Genomic DNA, 16909 nt, shown 5'->3' with positions numbered 1-16909 from the left:
GCAATCTTTTAACGATAAGTTTTTCAAAGATTTTAGTGAATGTATACGTTAGCTGGATTGACCTACAAGAAGAGGTGGCACTTGTATGTTTTTTTTTTTTTTTTTTTTTTTTAGATTTCGAAAGCATGAAACTTTTGCTGACTTTCCAGACAACAAACCAATTCTAAGAAATAACAGAAGTGTAAGTGCTAGAAGCTGTTGCAGTGCAAGAGGGATTTCTTTGATGTGCCTATAAGTTATGAAATCGACGTCTGGATCGGTATTCCTCTTACAGTGAACTGCAGCTGTTATTACGTCCGACCAAATAGAAACTTTCAGTGTGTCTTGCGGAAGTGTATGATTGATGTCCGGCTGGAAGTAACGTGAATTCTATGGACTTGGGCAACAGAATGAGAGCAGGAAGTATTAAGTTGTTCAGGAGGTGTAAATTTGCCTTGAAAGTTGTCAGATAAAGCGTTTATTTTGTTCAGGTCAGAGTGCAATGGTTTGTTCGAGACAGGAATAGGATAGGAAGTCTGAGAATTTACCCCACAAGGAGTTAAAATGCTTCCAATGCACTGTTGGACGATTTGTGTTAGCAATGTAATTGCAAGTTTCCATCCATTACTGATATACTGCTTTACTGTACGTTTTAAGATAATTTCGAACAGTTTTTTCTATCTGATGGTGATGAGGAAGTTCATTTTGTTTGTGTGTACGAGGTACACACGATATAATTGTTATGAATGAGTAATCAAAGGAAGATAATGAGGTGATATTTTTGGACAACGTGGTATGGAGTCTGTTTGTTGTATGCATCTTGTCGAATAGCAGAAGTAATATGGGCAACTTAATCAGTAAGTTCGTCCAAATTAGTGGGTTCTTGATATGTTGTAAAACAGAACAGGGGTAGGTACGGTTACTAGGTAAATCGGCTTTATCATAGCGGTGTGAGAGACGAAGTGGCTGTAGGAGTTGTTGAGGAGCAAAACATGTATGAAATGTAATTTTAATCGCAGCATAATCGCTACCAAGTAAATAAAGAAATGCGAGAGTGCAGCGCGTAATGAGCGTACCAGAAGTAATTGCAATGTTCAATGTGGTCTTTGATATGCGGAAGATCGAGAAAAAAGCCCTGGTTCGTGGATTAATTGGTAGAGCGAGTGTGGTTTTGAGTGCAGCAACTATGGAAATTGACATCAGTGAGAATATATTGGGTAACTGATACACATGTGTGAGAAGAAATCCAAAGAAATTGGATTACCTAGTATAATGTATAAGGTGTCTAGAGTGATTGTGGTGCTTTTATAATACACAATAGTGACGATATGTTCTGGTAAAGGTAAAATAGGGCATTATCGCTATCTTAAGTATGTGTGCTGGGAGCCTATAGCAGCTCCGCCATTCGTTCAGAACACAGGTAATGGATTATTAAGGCGGAGTAAAATATAGTTAGAAATCAGGCAGGAGACTTGCCCAGAAAAGTTTCGTTGATAAAGAAAGCTTTTATGTGTTCTTCGACTAAAAGGGTCTGAAAAGAGAACTTTGATTTTAAATAGAGATCGGATATTTAAAAACAAAAATGCCAAATCCATGACGATTAGGAGTTAAACAGTATTTCATATCTTGCATTATGAAAATGAATATAGTTATCTGAACAGATAGCATATAGAGAGACGTAGAATGTTAATCTTGCGGCAAGCGCGATTTGTTAAAGAATGTGCTGTACATTGAAAGATTGCATATTTTGAAGTGCGAAAGTAAGAAATTCCAGGAGTGTGCTGACAGTGACTGGATCGTCAACATGTTTCTCTGTGGCGGTTGATACAGACTGCGTACAGAGTGGAGCAATTAATTCTAGATTTGTTTCATCACACTTTGGTTTGCTTTTGTATTTATAGCTAGAAGCGGGATGCTTAACATAAGAAATTGAACATTGAGGCGGTATATGCATGTTTGGGTAAAGGCGTCACTGTTCTGATGTTGACCAGAACAGTAACCACAGACAGTGGCATTTGTACAGTGGCGTGGTTGCCATAAATTTGACACCGTTCACATGAAAGTGATAATGCTGCAGATGAGCGTAGTGTTCTACCATATTTCGTCGCTTGTATATGAGGGCGAGTATTTATAGTGCTCTGAGATGATGTGTGGATTCTTACCACGTAAGTTACGCCGTGTTATTACGAATACGGATGACTTCAGTATTAGTGCCCGTCGTACTCTAACTCCTCGTGGATTTCCTCGGCGAACTACGTGGAATTAACTCCGCGAATTAGGACAGAAAGCATCGTGGTCGCCTAGGTGAAGTGGGTGTATACGTCGAGTAGAAGGAAGACATTTTGGAATGGCACAGCTACCAAAGATCTCAAATGATGTCTTATTGCCCATAGTAGTGAGAAAATTTGGATCTGTGGACTCTAAGATATACCCGTTTTCTCTTTTCACAATTCCTAGAGTAGAAAGTTGAGTTGATATTTCCGTAGTTCTTGAATAATTATACTCTTGGTTAAAGTATTTGGTGTCGTTCATTTGCATCAAGAAGCAATGAATGAATGAAGGAGGGTGGTAATTTTAGTACATAATGCTTGTTGATACTCGGCGTGATGGGTAATTGTCAGCGTTCATGTTGAGTGAGTCTGAGACGCTGGTGGTATGATGCTTTCTTTTAGCAGGAAGTGTGTTGTGTATTTTACTGGCATGCATACTTTGAGCGTAGATCTAGACCTTTGCCTACTAGAGGCACTAGATTTTTTGCAAGTGGTTGAGTGCTATGTATTGCGGCGACGTCTCTCACTGCGATCTGTCCGTTTCTCCATTTACGTGAACCAACAGAAGGAGCTGCGAGAACAGAGGGTAAACCTCCCTGTCGATATTCTACAGACGATTCAGGAGCTATGCTAGGGTCCACAGGAATGAGGCTACAGATACGGTACAAGGTTACGACTGTGTGTAGCGCTGACGAAATGAAGATGAAATGAGATGGAGGTAAGACGACCCGTTTGGATAGTCGTCAAGTATGGATGAATTCACTAGGCAAACTCGGAGCGCTAGACGCCCTTAGCTGGATCAGTCTGAAGTACTGTGCTCAGAGGAAAGACGAAACAATTCCGAACATGAATCATCAGCAAAAAAAAAAAACAGTATCAAGTTACTAACATCGATCGATGATTAGAAGTAGCAAACGATCCAGTGTATTAGGTGGTCATTAGATCACTTTATATGATTTTGTGAGGTTTTAAGTTTATACTAAAATTTAAATAGATATAGTATTACACTAGTCAATTTGCATTTCTCAACATAAAAAATTATTAAATGTATTGGAAACAATGGTAATCTCATGATGATAATTCTACAATGAAAAATCCCATTTATCTGCATAAAGACACATTACAATCTAGAGTGCTAATTTAGAATGTTCTTATATTATGTATCTTGTATCGTAAATTTGAACATAAAAAGAGTCATTTGACTGTTACCCAGATTATTTCAAACTAAAACACAAGTTTTCGGTAGATGTGTCTTCATTTCGTATCAGTCTTCAGAATAAAAGTGATTTCATTTACATGAAACGTTTTAAAATAAAATTGAAACTAAACACGCGATTAAATAAAATTGTTTCTTCTAAGTAGAAGTTCATGAAACAATTTATGTTCTCTAATCCTTTTCTCCTCTCTCTCTCTAATCCTTTTCTTTTAACTGGATATATATTGGTAAAATATTTATCACAAATTATGAATTTTTTATCAGAATGTAAACCCACATGTACTACCTGCAATTTATTACAATACATAATTAAGTCATGAAAATTCAAAGTCACGCTTTCTGATTGTGTTGTATTTATTTAAATTATGTAGTACTGTTAGTTGTTCGTCTTAACGTCAAGTTTCATTGAAATGAACTTGTGCTTAAAGTAATTACTGTATTTTTACGACCGAATCGGACAAATTCGCTTTATGTAGGAACAATATTATTGCAATTTAGATTCTCTTTATGATTGTAACCAAATACTCACGTTATACTAATTAAAGGTTTTATTTTTCAATCCCATGTAGCTGCACTCACTCGTAATTTACTGAAAGATGAAATGATTATTTTAATTTCTTTATTTCCCAAAAAATTAAAGAAATAATTTAGGTACGGCTGCGCTATATTCCTCTATCAAATTGTGTTCCTTGATTTACGTTTCGTTAATTTCCGTAACCTAATACTTACAAAAATGGCAAATAAATTGTATCAAACGTACAGACTACTTTACCATAAGACACCAACTTCACACCAACACAAAACAAATCGATTAAGTCGTTAATTTTATTTGTTTCTATTAGTACAAATTTGTTTCATCTCATAAATCTTTCATTATATGCAAACAGCTGACTGGGAAAACGTTCAGCTACCTCTGAGATTGTACAAGTGCTGACTCGTACAAGTAGATGTCTGTCCCGATCTATTTTAAAAAGAAATCGAATATTGTAAGTGCACTTGTTTACAGCAATTGAGAGTTACGGAAAAACTTTTTTCTATAATCTATATTTTCTTGTATCTTTAATTATATTTCTTTCGTGCTTTCAATTTATTTCTATCTTTACGTATGACTTACTGTGACAATGAGTTTTGCCCAATTTAAAGTTTGGAACTTCTATACAATTCAAGGTACCACACCGTCAGTAAAATATCAAAACATTCCACACATTTTTATACCATGAGCAATTTTCCTGATATTTCTCGAAGATTCTTCCCTGATTGATGTAAATCCATGTGGAACTCCTTATACTCCTATGGCTGCAGTACCATTTCAAGATGACAATGTGACTGTCATCTCTAACAAAGTACACTGAAAGTTTGCCAACAGTAAAACTAAGACATCTTTGGATTTTTTAAAACACTGAAACCATCACATGTTATATTTACAACATCCCTTAAATGTTTTTAACATATATTTTGCTGAAGCCATTTTTATTTCATATTTGACCTTTCTTTCCGATCATCAAAAAATTGCAAGAAAATCTTATTCGGCCATTTAATTCTAATTGAAATAATAATGCAATAAACTATGCCAATAAATTTACCTCAACAGTCTCTTGACAGGAGTAAGAACTTATATAAATGGCAATTCTATCTTAACTGTATTACTTCTATTTTTCACTTTCCTAATTTACGAAATCTATGCTTTGTCTTTCATTCTATATTTACATATACCAAAACCTTGCTTCGATGGTATCGAATTGGAAATATATATTCACACTTATGTTGTTCTTAAAGAGTTCTGGTTGTTTACAAGACAGTTTCGCTTTGCTAGATAGTACTTTACATCATTAACATGTACTTTTCGGGTGTTTTGACGATTATGTACTTCTTAAAGTGAAACAGTTTGAGTTGATTTTGAGTTTAACGTCCCTTTTAGCAGCGAGACAATATGAGACGGGACCTACTTATTAAAGTGGAATCCGAAGCACATGAGCTCCCGCCGGGAATCGAACCCGGGTCTTCCACACTAAAGACAAAATTTGTTTTGTGTCACAAAAGAATCTATCCGGTATTTGGAACCCTTTCCAATAAGTTAACTCCTTGCTAACCTTTTGCTTCGAAGAAAATTTCTCATAGTCCTCTTAGATTTACTTCCCGTTTACTACAATTGCCTTTCCCAGCTACTCTTCATATTCTCCATTCCCCTTTTCTATAAATCCCCACCCTTCTTACTTTGAAATCATTGTTCATACGTTTTTCATTTGTTTGAAGACAGCTATTGAAAGCTCTTTCTAAGACGCCTAAGAGAGAACGTCTCATCTCATTGTGTTCGCATAAAATAAGATTGAACAGAGGTATCCTAACAACAAATCAACATTACTGTTCAACAAAGTACAATATGAGCAAAAATTCTTGATCGTTATTTAGTTCTCAGCTACGTTTGCTTCCGGATGGCATGGACTTAATTTAACGTGTTTAATGTCCAAGCGAAATATGAATTTTGAAAATAATCACACATAAAACCGTTGCATTGTCATTCAAAAGAATCTATATAAAGCCATACTAAGTAAAAATATCGAAAAAAATCATTTTTGTGCTTAGATGATAATGTCCTATGTCTTGCAAGTATGCACAATCTCAAAGGATTGTCTATCATGTCTACCATCCAGTTTGCGTTGATACGTTCTACTACAGTAAATCAAGAATGTTCGGTTTTCGACTGATTTGTCGGTTTTGAGTTCTGATATTTTGATGATGTTTTTACATATCCTTTGACATAGTCCACAATTTTTTACTGAGCAAACTCATCATATTCTTTAGAGTCTTATAGAATACCTGCGCCATTTTCCGTCAGAAATCTGAGTGATAGATTCTATGAGTACAACACTCCGTTTGAGGTTCTATCAGACAAATACTTTTAAGTTTTTTATCCATGTCCGTTTTCCTTAAACAAAAACAAAATTGAAGGTCTGGTAAGACTTCTCCACCTTCAATCTTATTCAACAGCTCCTTGAATTCTATATCCGTCCGTTGAAGATTGACGACAATTACTCAAAGTAAGAATCTTAGCGATCAATTTGTTTTAATGAATTCATGTATTTAGCTTGTTCCTAGTATTTGAAGCTTCATAAAAATGGTAAAAGTTTTACTACCTTGAAAAGAAATCAGTAATTTTATTTTCAGTTTTTTGATGTAGTGAACTTTGAGACCAATCCTCTTACTTCAACAAACGCTTAGAAAAGGACGTAGTTATAATTGATAATAGTCTTAACAAAACTCTAACAGTGTACCGTATCTTAAACCTGATCAGCAACTATTGGCTTCACTGATTTTTTTCAGAACAAAATTCCACAGCCTTAAGTTCCCGGTATTATCAATTTGAAACATAAGACCACAGGAATAATTTGCAACTTCTATCGACGTGTACCACAAATCTCTTAGGAAATCGAGAATCTTTGGAATAACTTCCTCATAGAAAAATGTTTCTTATTTCACAAAATGCCTAGCTTACACTTTATACATTAAAATTACCTTTGTACCGGGTGCAATTTATTCTTGAAATCTTGTTATAAATTTCGTGGGTTTTCTCGGGGTTCTCCCGTTTCCTCCCACTTTCTTCACTCCACTATTTCATTCATTTCTCATAGTCACCGTCTCCTATAGCCTAACCGACATAACCGTGGGACGTAAAACTTAAAGATTTTATTTCATTTTCATTTTCAATTACACAACTCGAACTTCAACTTGAGAATTTAAGTAAGCAATTCTAGGTACTATTAAAGTGCATTATCTCAAACCCACTAGCTACACCACACATCAAATTTCACTGATACTCACTAATTTTCCATAAATACTGTTACAGAAAAGTGTGGAGAATTTATCGGGCTACCTATCTGCAGGTTTGGAAACTGTTGTCTAAAACGATTCGACTAACTACATTGCTCAATTTGATGTTTGCGTAGTCTAATGCCTTATTTTAAATCCAGTCTATAAATGGTTGGAAGTTACTACACTTAATGACTCTTACAATCCAACTAACAAAGAATCTCCTTCATTTATTTATTCTTTTACAGTTATTTACTTGAATTATATTTTATAAATAAAGTAAACCTATATATATAATGCCTTAAATCTAGTATGTAAATGATGAAATTTACAAACCTTGACGCTCACTAGGTTTATCTGAGCTTGCTTATGTGTTTAACTACGTGGCAATTTTAGATTCAAGTTTCAACGAATTTAAGGACAATATTGTAATAGTTTAACGTCTCCCTTATCACTTGTCAATTATGACTAATCGAATTCATTAAGAATATGGGAGACAAGGGCAAGAAAGAATTATTTCAACTGTGCAATGACATATATGAAACAGGAGAGTGGCCAAAAGACTTCCTGATACTTATGCCTGCGAAATCGAACCCAAAGATATGTGAGGATTAAAGAACTATTATTCTCACATCTCATGCAGCAAAAATTTTTCCTTCGAATTCTGAACAGAAGGTTATATTGAAGAACAAATGTCAAAATTGGAGAGAAACAGTTCGGATTCAGGAGAGATAAGGCACAAGAGATACAATTGAATTATGAAGAGTGATCTGCGAAATGTCTATAGAAAAAGGGAAAGAGGTTTATGTGGTATTTATTGATCTAGAAAAGGCTTTTGACCGCGCGAATTGGGAATTGTGCTAAGTTCTAAAGAAAGTTAAGTTGGAATGGTAAGATCAAAGACTTATATGAAAATATATGAACCAACCAATAAGTATCAGAATGGAGGAGAAATTGACAGAGGAGAGTGCAATTAGAAGGGGAGTTCGTCAGAAATGCTTTCCCTGGCCTACATGATTTAATATTTATCTAGAAGAGATAGTGTAAAAGAGCCTTGAAAATGAAGATGGTGTTTAAGTAGGAGGTAGAATGATTAGGTGTATATGGTTTGTAGATGATATGGAGCTTGTTGCAGAATCTGAAGAGAAAATCAATATTATGTTAGAAAACTTGAGGAAATGCTGTGAAGAATATGGGATGGAAATAAATGTTACAAAGACAAAAGCCATGGTGACTGGAACGAAGGGGTCGGTATCAAGTAGAAGTAGGAGGGGAGAAAATGGAACAGTTTTCGATACCTGGGCAGTATTATTTTTAATGATTTGAAATGTGAACGTGAAATAAAATCAATTATTGGAATGGCGAAAGAAGCATATAGCAGGAAGAGAATACTATTTTGTGGGACCTTAAATAAAGAGCTGAGAAAATGACTCATAATATGCTTCGACTCTATAGTACTGTATGGGTCATAAACATGAACATTGCCAAAGATGATGAGAAACGATTCGAAGCTTTCGAAATGAGGATGTGGAGAAAAATGGAGCCAATTAGGTGGTCGAGCGAAATACGAACGAGAGGGCGTTATAAATTGTAGGGGAGAAAAGAACAATTTTAGATATTATTAAAACAAGGGAAAGAAACTAGTTGGGACGTTGGATTAGAAGGAACTGTATCATGAGGGAAATTCTAGAGGGTATGAAAGGGAGGAAAGAGAGTGAGGGGGTGAAGGAGACTACAATGAATGGACGATATTACAACAGAAAAAATGTACGTGAAGACGAAAAGAATAGCGGTAGACTGTAGAGCATGGAAGCTTCTTAGTTGCAGTAGGTGACCTACCAGTAATGACAGAACACCTATGATGATGATGATGATTATCACTTGTAACAGACTGTAGTTGCACAATTTACATTTTTTTAATATTCACACTTCCAATCAACTTCTCTCTTTCTAGTTTACTGAATCATGAAATAATTTTTTTGATTTTCACTATTCATTTTAAAATATTTAGACACAGCTGGACTATGCTCTCTCAATAAAACTGTATTATTGGCTTGCGTTTAGTGATTCCTGTAACTTTAAAGGAGACAAATTAACTGTATTACACCTAGGGACAATCTTTACACAAGCCTTCATTTTACATCAACACAAAGATGTTTTCCAGCGGCGGATACAGTGATTTTAATCTTACGTTAACGAATAGGTTTACGTCTGATAGACTTACTGGCCAAACTCAAATAATCCATATCTCATTGAAACAATATTTTTTAAATATTAGTAAAGCATTTTCAGTACGTGCCTAATAACGCATACTTACTACTGACTCCTAAATTTCGAGAACGAGAATATGTCCAATCTGGCGACCGACATATTCTAAATATTCTACTATTATATAGTTCATAATTAGTGAGTTAATCATCATAGTACAAACTACAAAATAGTTTTAGTGATTTTATAGTATTTTAGTTTATAAAAGGAACCTCCAAAATTTACAGAGCTATGAACTCTTGTTTTTGCGAAACATTTATCATTTCTTTATTTTTATAGTAATTGACAAATTTAAATGACGAGCCAATACAACAATACTGAAATTTCTGAGGTTGAACCACTATAGTCCATTCTTATTAACCCTTCACTTATGCATAAATTTAAATTGCCCCTTAACTGCACGGATGAAAATTTTTTTAAAGATCATTAAATAAAGGTTTAAAGGTGTTTAAGGTACGGATGGAAAGGTTATACATTGTACCCTTAACTCACAATCCCAAAGCACTATCTTTAAAATCAAAAGACTCCAACCCGAAAATTTTACATTAAACAATTCAAAAGTTATATACCATCTTATACATGCAATGCAAATTCCACTGCAACTTACTATCGTCAAACGCATGTAGTCATCTCCTGCGTAGATAAGTCGGCACTGAGGGGTTAAAGAAAGTTGACGTGAAAGTTACCTATCTTAAAAAAATGCCATGATGAATCCTCAACTCAGAGAATGTATAAAGAGAAGCACCTTCGCTTTTTTTTATTTCTGAACATTTATACCATCAAATGGAAATCGGATAAGATGGAATTTATAACTTTTCATATATTAGCACCCGGGGACTTATGAACATGTTATGTTTCTCAATTTCAAATTTAAGGAATGTACCAATACAACCATGCTAAAATTTAGGGAGTGAGGCATATTTCCCATATATTATTAAACAAAGTGTATGAAAATGTCCATTAATAGGGCAACATATAATAACAGGGCCTTAATTTATGAAAAAAAAACAATAATTCTATCCAAAATATTCTTATTGATAATTTTATGGCGGTCCAAGGCTACAAGATGAATCTATGGATCATACATTGACATGTACCGTAATTCATCGCAATATCTAGTACTTTTTGTTCTTTTTGGAAATTCCAAAATCTAAAGAAGAGATGTAACCCTTACAAACATTTGACGGTACCTACATTATAGGTAGAAGGGTGAGATAATGTAGAAAACAAAAGCTTGATATTAGGGAGAAAATAAGATTAACACCTTGCTAATCATGCTTACGTCATTTCTCCCCATCCATGGCAAAGAGATATTTCCCCCAACGCAGTTTTCTCGAAGTGGGTATTGAGATTAACAAATGTAGTGTGAGTGTGTTTTCAAGAACATCTTCTGTTTCCTTCTATTGCCTTTACCCTGTAATAGAGTGGGCGGAAAAGAAAACACAAAATAATTTTTGAAGTTGTAACACTGCGGAAAAGTTGTGAATTGGGGAGACTAAAAATGAGTAATAAAAGAAATAAAATTGTTTTCATTCTTTCAGGTGCACATGTGCTCTAAAGTTTGCCGAAATATTAAAAAACGCACTTTTTTTTACCATAATTTTTATATTTTAAAGTAAGCCTTTTTCCAAATGCAATACCTCAAAATCTTATGTATTACTTGAGCACTAAAAGCAGTGTTTGAATAATATTTAAATCCATTAACATATTCCGGTAGCGCATTCGAAGTTAATGAAATTTTGAAACAAAATTTACAAATAAATATAGATCGAAGTTGAAGGAAAAAATACTAACAACTTACATGTTTTCTATTTTAGCTTTTCTTTATTTATTGGATACGAGTTTGAATATTTAACCCTTTATTGAACAGTGTTGCTCTCAAGCAACATCGCATTCGTACGTTATCTGCACGAATTATAACTTCAGTGATCATTTGATTGGCATTATTGCTTTCATACAATATTCATATATATGATTTGCAGGCCGCTTATTTAGATATTTCTACTCTTCGTCAAGCTTTATCTCCTACGTTCTGCGAAAGTTCTTTTTTCATTCTTTTATTTGTGGTTTCTTGCTCTTTTTTCACCATAATAGGGCAATGTTGCTCAGTAGCTACACATAAGATCTTTTTTATGGTAATATTGGTTTCAAATAAACCCCTGTACTTTGTAACCAAAGTTCAAAAATACTTTAAAAATTAAGAAATTATGATCAGAAAATTATGGTTCAACCATAAATTCAAACTAAATAGTTTAATGGTAATGCTATCAATGTTTGTCAATTAAAGGGTTAAAAGAAATTAGTTTAGACCATATTTGTACACAGATTGTTTATTGAGAGAACATATTGACACAAATAACAAAACTAAAATTTTTATTTCTATACGGAATCAAAATTTTCCAGTACAAGTTGGCAAATTCAATAATTGATCAATAGTTATATCATTACAATAATGATATCGTATAATATATAAGCAATCAATAATATTTTCTACAGACAACGAAATCATTTATGAATAGTTACAAAGTTATTATGTTGTAACACAACTTCACACAGTAGTGAGAACGCTCGTAGTTTGCTTTCCAAACTATAGTATAAATATGTATAGTTAACTTGTAACTAAGATTTGTGTGTGGTATTATTAACAACTAGTTGACGATCTCGAAATTGTTTTTCTAAATGTACTTCATTCAGAAACTAGTCACGAAAATGTCATCTCGTGACGTGACGTCAGCTTTCTTTAACCTTAACGTATTCATTCATTTCAATTCATTCGAGCACAAATATATTTTATTTTTTTAATTCATAAGAAACAATCATTTAAGCTATCATTGTCTCAAAGTCATGTCTGAAAACTACATATCTTGCCATAAAAAAGTAAGATAAAAAAATATGTCATTTATTTGTCTTCTGGATTTTAGTATAATGAACAAAGAGAGCCCCAAAGACGCCCAAAATGTAATAAATCAGATTGCATCTAAGATAACTTCAACCAACAGCGGAAAGTCATGTAAAATAAATTTCGTTCCTTCAAATTAGGAAGAGTACCTTCAGCCAATGCCATAAAGAACATCCACCATTTAAACACATCCATAGTTCTTTACATTCACAATACTCAAGATAGGATACAGTTCCCGTGTAAATGAACTGATCGTTATATATTCATTATAATGTAACACTCATATTTCCTTCTTTGAGTTATTCACGTTTCGTTTGTGTACTGTATCTTGTTTTATGTTCATCCATAATAATGCTATCTTGTGTATTTATAGTCAGTCTTATCATATAATCTAATTGTTTTTTTCTTAAGAAAGAGCAGGATATAGGACAAGCACCCCCAGCTGTAAGCACGACTCAACTTTTAGCTGCTTTTATTGGACCTTTTTTAGGCTATATATGTCCTGTGCTTTTTCTTGTTGGAATAGTATCTGGTGATAGAGAAATGGGATTGAAGGTAAGTACGCATTGTTCTAACTCAAATACTTCCCTATACTATATAAAATAATTTATTGACAATTTTTATTGCAGAATCTTGTACGATGTTGTTCTCGAGAACAAATGGTCAACAATTTAAACATACAGGGGTGGGAAAAGAAAATCTAAAACGTTTGCAAAACTGTGAAAATAATACCTAGTGTGGTACGGAGCCTCTTTTTGCGTCCAAAACATCTTGGATCGAACGTGGAATGGACGTATACAGCACCTGAATCGTGGTGTGTGGAATTTTGTACCATTGTTCCTCCAAAACACGCTCCAGTTCTTTAAGGGATGCTGGTGAAGGGTAATGAGACCTAACACGTCTTTCTAACTCAAGCCACAATGGCTCAATGATGTTCAGATCTGGCGATTGTGAGATCCAGGGAAGGTGTGATAGCTCCCGGTCATGCTCATCAAACCATGGTTTCACCGTTTTGGCAGCGTGACAGGGTGCCAAATCATCTTGGTAGATGCCATCACTATCAGGGAACAATATTTGGACCATGGGTAGAACCTGGTCCCCCAAAATGGCCTCATACGCCTTAGCACTCATCATTCCACGCAGGGCTATGATGGAACATGCAGAAAACCACGATATCACTGCCCATACTGTAACAGTGCCACCCCCATGCTTTACAGTTGGGAGCAGACAGTTTGTATTATAGGCCTGCGACGGTGTTCTCCATACGTAAACACGACCGGTTGTTATAAACAAGGTGAAGGTCGATTAATCGGACCACATTACGTGTTTCCACTGCTCATGAGTCCACGCCTTGTGGTCCTTGCATCATTGAATACGCCTCTTCACATTTACTGCTGTGTCAAGGGGTTTGGCGATAACGGCCCTGCCATGAAGTTTCATTTTATGAAGTTCCCGTCGTACTGTTTTCGATGAAACCGGGTTCTGTAGGCCGGAATTTAGTTCAGACGTAATTTCCATTGTAGTTGTCTTCTCTTTAGCTGCTACAATCCGTTTTAATGCCCTCCGCTATCTATCTGACAGGATTGTCTTTCCACCACTGTTGTGCTTTGCAGACGTCGTTTGCCCATGAATTGTGTATGCCCTCGCGACATTGGACAGAATGTCTTTTGATACCCGCAAAATGTTCGCCACTGTTGCCACTGAAGCTCCAACCAGATGGGCACCAACGATTATACCTCTTTGGAAGTCTGTCAGGTCGCCCATTTTACCGCACCACTTTCACACCGCCACACTCACAGGTGAACTGGTTACTGCTGACGGAAGAGGAAGGTCACATTGAAATCAAAAAAACGATCCGCAACCATAACACGCATTGTACAGTGGAGGGCCAAACTTACAAGTCCTGTATGAAGTGTTTTTAGATTTTTTTTTTTTGGTCTACCCCCTGTACTTAAGCCTAACCTAGCAAAGGAACTCAAATCCTTATATTAAATTTCTGATTAAATAAATAACTACAATCTAACAGTGTGAATGCTGATCGGAGACTGTGTCATATATTCAAAGTTCAAAACACATTCAACTAAGCAACTAACCAAATGACAAAAACTTGATGTACACCCAAGGCCAAAAGCTCAGAAACAGAAACAAATTCCCAGGTCTTCTGTGGATTTCGTGGAAAAGAGTGACTCCACGAAATAAATTTATTAGGTACGTCAACTTCTCATATGACGACAAGGATGATAGAAGTTTTCGGAAACAAAAACATAATTAAAGTCATTAACACATTGATGCTGTTTTTTTTAGCGATTTACGATTTAGCGAATTCAGATGGGGATGGATAGATGTCCAATGTTTTTTGACATATATATTGTAATTTCATTGTGCTCTTTGCATTTCATAATAACTGTTATGTCTTTCTTTGTTATGATAGCCCTACTGGTAAGTAAAATAGTTAAAAAGGTATTACTGATAATGCAATGTTAACACTCGCATAAAGAAGATAGAAAGAGTACTATCTTCTTTCTAAATATTTTTTACAGAATTGGCAAGAAGAGCAGAAATAAGTCTTGCCACTCGTAGTGTTATGATTAAACTTCACAAGGAAGGGTAAAAGCTACGTGAGATTGCATCACAACTTCGAGTACTACTGAAAGTTTGTCTACTCAACCATTGCACGTTTCAAGTCCAGTCGTCATCTAGAAGACCGTAAACGAACTGGATGGTCTAAAGTGTTAGCTCAGTAAATCAATTTATAATCATTATGAAAGAAATTCTGTTATCTTGATAAATAAGGAATTTTTACCATAACTGTGGCAGATCTCCAAATCAACGGAACGACAGTCTTCTAAAGACATAAGTTGTACTCATTGGTACCGGACAGTAACTATGCCTTATTGAAAATAGCTAAGTACCACCCTTTTCACTAAACACATAACTAAAGATTTACATACGAATTTATAGTAACACTTTTATATTTTTTCCAAGCGAGAATATGGAGCTCAGTATTTTACCAAAGTGTTTATATTATAGTTATCCTTCAAATATATCGCAAATTGCCTGCACAAAATCAAGAAGTAATATAGAGATATCTTCTGCTTGAAATATAGTAATCTTAGGGGAAATATATCATTTCCAATCATTATATCGAATAACCGCTGGAAGAGTGTTACAACTCAAAATATGCAAACTTTGAGTTATCATCGCTGAAAAGAGAATAGAAAGGGACACGCGAGCTCTACCTCGTGGTATTTTCGCATAAACGTAACTAAACAAGTTAATCCTTAGATGGCAGAAATACCAGTATTCCAGGGAATCATTCTGGTAGAATAACAAACTTTAAAAATCATGTTCCCACAAATGTGTAATTTTGACTTGTAACAGTCTACCACGGGTGTGCAATATGTACTTGAGTAAATGCTCGTATGAAAAAGTTTTCGTTGAACAATGTATTGATAATTATGGTGATTAACGTAGCATAGACAAAAGAGAAGGGTACAATACTTGTTTGAGTAGAGTTTAAAAAATATCATTGAATATACTCTTTATGAATCGTCAAGTATACATCAATTTTATAGTCATTAAAAAGTGCTATAGTGTATGGCACTATCCTTCCTGAAACTTTCTTCAATACATATTGGTACTCATGCCGATAAAGCGTCTGATATTTACTTTGTTTCTTTTGATAGGAACTCATGAAAATGATGGGTCTCAAATCTCGAGAACTCTGGTTAGGATGGATGATGTTTTTCTCAATTCCAAGCTTTATTAACATAATTTGCTTTGTTCCAATATTTAAACAACACGTGTTTAAACATTCTGATGCCGGAATTTTGCTGCTTATAGCATTTCTACATCACTTTGATAATGGGTACTTCGCTTTTTCTTCCAGCTGCTTACCTTTCAGGCGTAAGTATGTAACATCCTAAATCAGATATAGCGTCAACTTTTGATAATTGTAGGTTAATTGTGAACTTATATAAAACACAATTAAGAAGCATGTAAGTTTAAAATATTACCTAATGATATATACATAAATACTGTTGAAATATTCGAATTAGATGTAAATACTGCAAATTGCAGTAGTGTAATATTATATATATTTCCACAATAATATATACAATTTACAGTTACTATAGGTGCTATATTACCGAAATGACGAGACACAGGTATTCTCGTATATATATGGAAGATTTGGTAGAGAATGGACAGTGGATCTCTTTCTCTGCTAGAGGTGGATATAAATAATTTTCCTAACTTTTGCGAGGTTAGTGTTTTCTTTCTTTCCGTATAAAGATCTTAAAACTAAAGATATAAAAGGATTTTTTTGAAATATCCGCATCATTTTATTCGTTACTTGTACGTATTGTATAAGTTAATGTTTTTCTGTCAGTTATTGTTACTTTGGAATCACGTGTTTTGACAACCGAGAATGAAGGTTTGAGACATTTATGATTCTTTTTGACCACGTCA

The 16909-nt window shown here is 34.6% G+C and overlaps 1 protein-coding gene across 2 annotated transcripts in view; it reads left to right on the top strand.

The window, feature by feature from the left end:
• Nucleotides 1-16909, top strand: part of LOC145663017 (phospholipid-transporting ATPase ABCA3-like) — a 373059-nt gene that overhangs the window by 72317 nt on the left and 283833 nt on the right. For both annotated transcript variants that reach the window (XM_081729148.1, XM_081729149.1), the window contains 2 exons: nucleotides 12851-12994; nucleotides 16126-16345. In XM_081729148.1, coding sequence (XP_081585274.1) covers nucleotides 12851-12994; nucleotides 16126-16345 — 364 coding nt within the window. The remainder of the gene's footprint in view (nucleotides 1-12850; nucleotides 12995-16125; nucleotides 16346-16909) is intronic.

Source organism: Thermobia domestica, chromosome 10 (genome assembly GCF_964235325.1).
Source record: "Thermobia domestica chromosome 10, izTheDome1.hap1.1, whole genome shotgun sequence".
NCBI lineage: Eukaryota > Metazoa > Arthropoda > Insecta > Zygentoma > Lepismatidae > Thermobia > Thermobia domestica.
The sequence above is the reverse complement of the archived record's forward strand: the minus strand, read 5'-3'. Positions and strand labels throughout refer to the sequence as shown.